Raw genomic sequence first — 7,584 nt, 5'->3', positions numbered from 1 at the left:
CCCTCTGGGGGGTGATTTCTCGCTTTCTGTCTCTCTGTCTCTGTCTTTCTGGTGAGTGCATGCATCCTATAGCAAAAACCTCTCAAAAAATATTTTTTTGGGAACCAGCAGTTAGCGTAATGGCTATGTCGCTGGACTCCCACGTAGTCGACTGTGGTTCACGTCCCGGACCCGGTGGCTTAAAACTCACACCGGGCGCGGTGTGCCCAAGATCCCGAGAGGAGAATGGAGGAGAAGAGATTGCGGCGTGACCATCCCCCATGGGGGGTGATTTCTCGCTTTCTGTCTCTATGTCTCTCTCTGTCTGTCTGGCGAGTGCACGCGCCCTATAGTAAAAAATATATATATTTTTTTTAAATTTAACTTTATGTATTTATTTTAATTTGACCATAGAGGTTTAGAGTGAGAGAGAGAGAAAGTAAGAAAGCAAGCCACCAAGCCTGGCGTCCTCCCGCCCTGCCGGTCAGCCCCGAGGAATGTCCCAGGGACTAACCCGTGACTGGTGGCATTGCTCCGATAGTGTCCCCGTCACTCACACGGGACCCGTGGGCAGTCTGCTCTCCCCGGTCAGGGAAGGCGTGTCTCCAGCGGCTCGCCAAGTCTTCATTTTTTTTGGAGAGTTTTTTGTTTTTTTTTTTGGGGGGGGGGAAGTGGCCCTCGCCGAAGACAGGAAGCGAGAAATCACCCCCCGGGGGGATGGCCACGCCACAATCCCTTCTCCTCCATTCTCCTCTTGGGATTTTGGGCACACATGCACACGCTCCTGGTGTGAGTTTTAAGCCACCAGGTCCGGGACTCGAACCATGGTCGAATACGTGGGAGTCCAGTGACATAGCCATTACGCCAACTGCTGGTGCCCAAGTCTTCATTTTGAGACCGCCTCCGCACTGCCTAGCTCGGGACCGAGGTGGCCCAATTCCATTACGCACATGGGACCTCCCTCATGCTCTCCCAGTGCCCGTCTCCTGTCTCGCCTCGCCCACGCATCTGGCAGCTTCATTCTGCCCCGTCCACACGCCGGGACTCACTGTGCATGATGGCTTGGATCTCGTACTGGGGCCTCAGGGCCAGGGAGCTCCAGGGCAGGGTGGGGCAGGTGAAGGTGAGCTCCTTTAGATCCGGTTCCTGCAGGGCCTCCAGCAGGGTTCGAGGGCCGCGGGGCTCCCACTTCCAGAAGGGCCCCTTCTGGGACAGCGGCAGGTGCAGGGTGACCGGCTGGGATCCCGCATCCAGGACGCAGCGGGCGCAGGGCGAGCCGAGTCTCACTTCCACGGCCTCAAGCCTGAGGGGCTGGTCCTTGGGCACGGCCCCGGCCTCCGTGGTGAGGTCGCGGGCCGACGTGAAGTACAGGGGCGGCTGCAGGGGGCTCCGAGCGGCCGCAGAGACCAGTTCCTCCAGGGTCCTGTAGCCCGTGGGGCTGGGCAGGGGGCTGAAGGAGCCTGTGGGTACGGGGCAGTCACTAGCCGCCGGGGACGGGCCCTGGGCCAGCCAGGGTCCCCAAGGACAGGTGTCACGGACAGCTGCACATGGACAGTGGGCTGAGGGACAGCAGGCAGAGAGTGGACAGTCCAGCTAAGATGCGGAGGACTGTGGCCTGGGACACAGCGGACAGCACGGGGACCTCGACAGGCATGCTGATGACTCCCAGGTCCTGCCCTGACCTGCCTGCCTCTCCTGCGGCCACCCTCTCCTCCTCTGGAGCCTCCCAGGACTCCAACCCACCCCGCACTGTCCTCTCCGCCACCCCAAGCCACGCCCCAGGAGCTGCTGGCCACAGCGACCTCTGACTACCCCGTCCTGTCAGCCGACAGCGGCCACCCACTGCTCCCCACAGCCCCGGTCGCCTTCCTGCACCACGGCCTAAACGCCCCCTGCCAAGCAGCCCCCCCTCAGGGAAGCACCCTCAACTGCATGCAGCTGCTCCCCGGTCCCCTGCACCCCCAGACTGGCCATCCCGGACATGTGTGGGGACTTCTGCAATGCGGGCGTCAGGGCTGAGCGAAGGGCTGTCCCCACCTAAGGGAGCAGAGCGATCGAGCACGATGTGTCTGGGGACGGGACTGGCGGGCGGGGGACCCACTAGGAAGGCCACTCCTGGGACAGCAGGTCCGACGTGCCACTGAACCAGAGCAAGTGTCCCAGTGCGACCGCTGAGCGGCGGCATGTGAGTGACGGTCCTTGTTCTAGGGACAGACCCAACACTGTCCGGGGAGACATCAGATGTGAAGGGCACCACACCTGCCGTCTGCTCTCAGATGGGTCAGAAAAGACGTGAGGGCTGGCAGGAGGCCCTGGTAGTTAAGGCACTGGACTCCCACATGGCTGACTGCAGTTTGAGTCCTGGACCTGCTGGCTTGCTTTCTCCCTCTCTCTCTCTGGTCAAACTGAAGAAGAAGAATAAATAAAGCAACTCATTCTTTTTTTTAAAGGTGTGTGATAGGGGACCAGTCGGTGGTGTAGTGGTTAAGGCACTGGACACTCCCACATGGCCAACCATGGTTCGAGTCCTGGACCTGGTGGCTTGCTCTCTCTCTTCTCTCTCTCTGTGTCTGTCTCTCCCTGGTCAAATTAAATAAAATGAATGAATAAATAAAATAAAATAAATATTCTAAAAAAAGAAAAGTTTAAAAAAAGGCGTGTGATATAGCTGTACACAAATATCCATGTATGCACACACGTGTATGTTTACATGTATGTAGAGAGAGAAAGCAAACGCAATGACAGCTACACAGAGAGCCTGGGTGAGTGCCACAGGAGCTCCAGAAGTCTCTGTAAACTCGAAATCATTCCAAAAGGCCAGCCAGGCAGAGAGGTGGCTAAGGGCTGGACCCCACAGGACAAATTGCACAGTTCAAGTCCTGGACCCAGAGGCTTGTAAAACACGTGAGGCGTGTGCGTGTGTGTCCAAAATCCCAAGAGGAGAATGGAAGAGAAGGGACTGCAGCATGGCCGCCCCCAGTGGTGCTTTCTCACTCTCCCCTTTCTCTCGAGAGCACACATGGCCTATCACAAACTGAAAACCAAACGACAAAAACCAAGGGCCACGGCGTACTGGAGATGCTCCGCTCGGGAGAATCTGGGCCCACACGGCAGTCGCGGTTCAAGTCCCCAGCACAACCAGCCCGAGATGCCTGGGCACCACGAGCACCCGGGCCAGCAGGCCGGAGCTGAGGAGGGGCACCCGTGTGAGCCAGCAGGTGGGGTAGTGGGCACGGTGCTGGACTCCCATGAGGCCGACCGCAGTTCGAGTCCTCGACCTGATGGCTTAAAATATCATGCCAGCACATGTGTGTGCTTGCTCACAATTCCAGGATCATGGACAAGAAGGGGTAGCAGTGTGGGCCATCCGCTGCCGAACTCCCACAGGCCAACCACAGTTCGAGTCCCAGACCTGGAGGCTTGCTTTCTCTCTCTCTCCTCTAGTGAGTGTATGTGCCCTATGACTAATTGAAAAATAATAATAATAACATTAAATAGTTTTTTAAAATAATAAATAAATAAAAATGGGGCCAGCCCTGCAGCCTAGCAGTGCATAACTGTTCATGGTTCAAATCCTGGCCCCAGCAGCTTGAAAAAACACCAGCACATGGGGCTGGCAGGTGGTGTTGGCATTGGTCTCCCCATGGCTGACTGAGGTTTGAGTCCCAGATCTGGTAGTTGGCTTTCTCTTTTCCTTTCTCTCTCTCTTTCTCTGGTCAAATTAAAATAATAATAATAAATAAAGCTAAACAATTATTTTGAAAGAAAAGTAAAGAAAAAGCACCAGCACACGTACGTGCATGCCCCACATCCCGACAGGGTGGAGAAGTGGAGGAGCCACGAGTGACCACACCCACTGGGTGCTCGCTCCCCTCTCCCTTCCCCTCTCTCTCTTTCCGGAGCGTGCACATACTCTCTGGCAGTTAAAACAAAACAAAACAAAAAGAACGAAGAAAATAATTATTTTAAATAAATAAAATGAAGCCCTTGAAATGTACAAAATAAAACACAGTACTTCCACGTTATCAAGTCTCACAGACTCCTAAGCTCTCCAGATGAACAGCAAACTGTCGGCCAGCGCTCCACGCAGCCCCGAGGCGGCACCCCGTCCACCTGCTGCCACGTGACCCACGCAGCACCTGCCGGCGTCCAGCGGCTGTGAGAACGTAACAAGCCCCTGCGCCCTCCAGCGGCGGGTGAGAGCATAACCCAGCACCTGCACCTTGCAGCAGCTGTGAGAGCACCTGCGCCCTGCAGCGGCCCCTGGAAACATAACCGAGCACGTGCGCCCTCCAGCTGCCGTGAGAACGTAACCGAGCGGGCGGAGCTGTCAGGGCACCTGCTTTTGTCCCTGACCTGTTCTCTGTGCTCCGGAGTCACTTCATCCTCACCTCAAGCCTAATTTCCCCCATGAGCAGGAGGAAGCTGAGATCCAGGGAGGTCCGCAGAACTTACCCCATGGCCACAGCTGAATTCCCAGTCACGCCCCTCCCACGCACTCTCTGGCTTTAGGGCCAGCCCTGGTTCACCACCAGCATGCGTCCTAAATAGGTGAGCTCCAGGGAGCACAGGCTACCCCCCTAGCTGGGATCCTTCCCCTGGCTCAGGTGCCCTCTCCTCCGGGAAGCCCTCCCAGACCCCGAGGCAGGTTGCTCTTTTCCACTGGTGTCCTCCTCTCCCCAACAGAAGCTCCAGGCTGGAGAGGGCTGAGCCTGGTCAATTGCATTCGTACACCCCCAGGCCCACAGGCTGGATGCGCGTTCAGCAGAGTGTGGAGAGTGACTAGGAGCAGATGCGGAGCTGGGCACAGACAGACCTGACCACAGGAGACAGGGTCGGGAGGCTGACCGGGCAGAGTGCTATGGCTTTGGGGCATCCCAACCCGATGCCAGGAAGGAGCGGACATAGTGCCTGGTGTGCAAGCCCAGGACGGCCGCGTGGGGCCTGGAGGGCGCCGGGCACACGGAAGCAGGAGGGCCACCTTACCCTGGAAGCTGGGGCTGAGCTCCAGTGTCTGGCCTGTGCCCGGCTTCTCGCAGACCACCTTCTGGAGGCGGACCTGGGTCACTTTGATCAGGTCCCCTGTGGAGAGGCAGCACTCGCTCCCGCAGACCTCGTACACAGAGCCTGTGGAGACAGGACTTGGTTTCCCACTCAGCCCACGCCCTGGGCCGACCAGCCCGCTTCGGCCACTGCGCTTCTGCGCTGTCCTGCCCACCCTCCCTGCCCAGCGACCCCTACACTGCCCTGGGGCCACAGGAATCCCGGCTTGCCCTCTCTCGACGTGGGGCATGCACGTTCCTAACTGGTGCGGGCTCTGTCCTGTCTCATGTTGCCATGGCCCCAAACTGAGCCCTGCGCCTGAGCAGGGAGTGAAGGACACTGCGTCCAAACCCCTTCCTACCCGCTGTGTTGGCGGCTCTGGACCACATCCTGAGCCACAGAGAGCCAGGCCCGGCCCTCTGTTCTTTAATTTGCTAGAGGGCACATGTGCATGCCAGAGAGACAGAGGGACAGTGAGAAAGCACCCTCCGAGGGGGACGGTCACGCCGCGATCCCTTCTCTGCTTCTCCCTCTTTTTCGGATTTTGGGATGCGCACGCAGGCCAGCATGCCTTTTTGCAAGTCACTGGGTCTGGGACTCAGACCAGGCAGGCGTGGAGCTGGCTGTACCATGCCACCAGCTGACCTCGGCCTCCATCCCTCGACACCTGGCTTTCCTCTAATGATAGTTGTTTGAAGGGAAGAGGGAGGGAACGGGGTGGGGTGGTCTGGGCACCCAGCAGCTCTGCTTCAGAGCCGCAGCAGGACACAGTGCTGGCTGGAGAGCAGCTGGCCAGGCACGGCTCCACCAGCTGCAGGGGGCAGGCGATGCAGGGGTCGCCCTGCCCTGACCCCATGGCCAGGACAGCCCGGCTGCCCTCACAGCACCCCCAGGACGATGCACACGGGTCACTAAGCACAGAGCTGCCTGTACCGTCAGGCTGGACCTTCTGCTCTGTCACAGCAGCTCCAAGTGGGACACGCCTGGCCTGGGCTCAGAGCCTCAGGCCGCCCTGCATTTAGGGCTCACAACTGCCCTTGCAGTGTGCGGTGCGACAGCTTCCCTGCCCCGGACGGAAACTGAGCCTGTGAGAGGCTGTGGCCTCCGAGACGGGGACATACCGGGCGGCAGAACCGGGGTCCTGAGGGCATCGCCTTGGCGAGGTCAACTGCTTCGTGTGTGTGCACATGTGCGTGCAGCATATGTGTGAACGTGTGTGAATGTGTGTGTGTGCGTGTGCACACAGGGTGTCCTTCAATAGGATCTGGCTATGTCGTGGTCCTTCTGCCTCAGCCTCCAGAGTTGCTGGGACTGCAGGGCGCCCACTCACCCAGCTCTCCAGGATGGCCGGGGAATCGAACCTGTGCTTCTACATGGCTAGCCTTCCTGACGCAGCATCCAGCCGGTGCTACCAAGGCTGGGACTCCTGCCTGCTCACCCTACCGGCTTGGCCACCGCCCTCTCCACAGTCCCTCATCCCACTCCCACCCCGGGGTTCCTCCCCAGTCAACGACCCGTGACTTCCGCCTTCCCACCCTCCCACCGCCTAGGCCAGGCAGGATGAAGAAACAAGCTATTGTGACACCAGCAGGAACGGCCAGCCCAGGACAGAGGGCCCTGACCGGGGCCTGGGAGGCCTGCAGGAAGTCCCGGGGGGTCCGAATCTGTACCCAGACCCAGAGACCCACGTGGAGGTGGAGAAGCCCACCGTGAGGCCGGTCTGTGCAGCCCCAAGGTGTGGTGTCAGTCCTGGGGAGCCGGGTGCTCTGGCGGCCCGAGCGCCCTTTGCTCTCTAAGGAAAGAGCCTGCGCCCCACATCTCGGCTCCCCGCTCCGCCTCGCTCCCGTGCACTCCGTTGCTGGCCCTTCTGGCCATAGCCGGGACCCTGCTCTGCTGCGCTCCGTCTCTGCCCTGTGGCAGCACGCAAGGAGCAGAGCCGGAGGGCGCCCTGCAGGAAGAAGACCGACGCAGAGCGCGGAAGAGTTAGGCGAGCCGAGCGCGGCTCCAGCAGAAGGCCAGGTGGGCCAGGGCGCCCTGGGAGAGAGGAGAGGGAGCGCACAGGGCCGGGCCGGCCGGCACTCACGGAGCGTCACGGCTCACCCAGCTCCGTCGCTGCGACCGCGGTGCCCGCCTTGAGTCTGAACGCGCCTGCTGCTCGTTGCCACCGGCGGGGCAGCTTAGCGGTTCCCCACTCCAAGACGTAAGGCCGAGGACCAGAGGGGCTGAGTGTGGCTCCAAATCACACGGCTCAGGAAGTGGCCATGCCGAGATTCGGACCCGCGTCCAAGTGTCCCCAGGTTTCTAGCGCCCTCGCAGGACCTCTGCCCCTCAGGCCTCCACACAGGGAAAGCCTGAGGTCCCGGCCCCACTCACCCTCGAAGTAAACCCCCGAGCAGACCCGCAGAACACGCGGGAGGGAGGTGGGGTCCAGGGCGCGCACGAAGTCCTGCAGCGGTACCGGTTCCATGGTCTCCCTGCGGCTCACTGGGCGCAGACTGAGCAGGGTGCACTGCAGCGCGCGACCCCGCATGAGCCCCGCCCCGGCCCCGCCCACACGAGCCC

General features: G+C 60.1%; 1 protein-coding gene across 1 annotated transcript in view; it reads right to left on the bottom strand.

Annotated features, from left to right (window-relative positions):
* THEMIS2 (thymocyte selection associated family member 2) overlaps window positions 1–7,536 on the bottom strand; it is an 11,409-nt gene extending 3,873 nt beyond the window's left edge. Inside the window, exons 1-3 of the mRNA XM_027766720.1 lie at window positions 7,396–7,536; window positions 4,966–5,106; window positions 1,029–1,439 (exon numbers count right to left, since the gene is read on the bottom strand). Coding sequence (XP_027622521.1) covers window positions 1,029–1,439; window positions 4,966–5,106; window positions 7,396–7,489 — 646 coding nt within the window. The 5' untranslated portion in view covers window positions 7,490–7,536. The remainder of the gene's footprint in view (window positions 1–1,028; window positions 1,440–4,965; window positions 5,107–7,395) is intronic.
* Window positions 7,537–7,584: the final 48 nt, after the last annotated feature.

The sequence above is a fragment of the Tupaia chinensis genome, unplaced genomic scaffold, assembly GCF_000334495.1.
Source record: "Tupaia chinensis unplaced genomic scaffold, TupChi_1.0 Scaffold143646_1, whole genome shotgun sequence".
NCBI classification, from domain to species: domain Eukaryota; kingdom Metazoa; phylum Chordata; class Mammalia; order Scandentia; family Tupaiidae; genus Tupaia; species Tupaia belangeri.
Note: the sequence above shows the minus strand (reverse complement) of the source record. Positions and strands in the feature narration are given on the sequence as shown.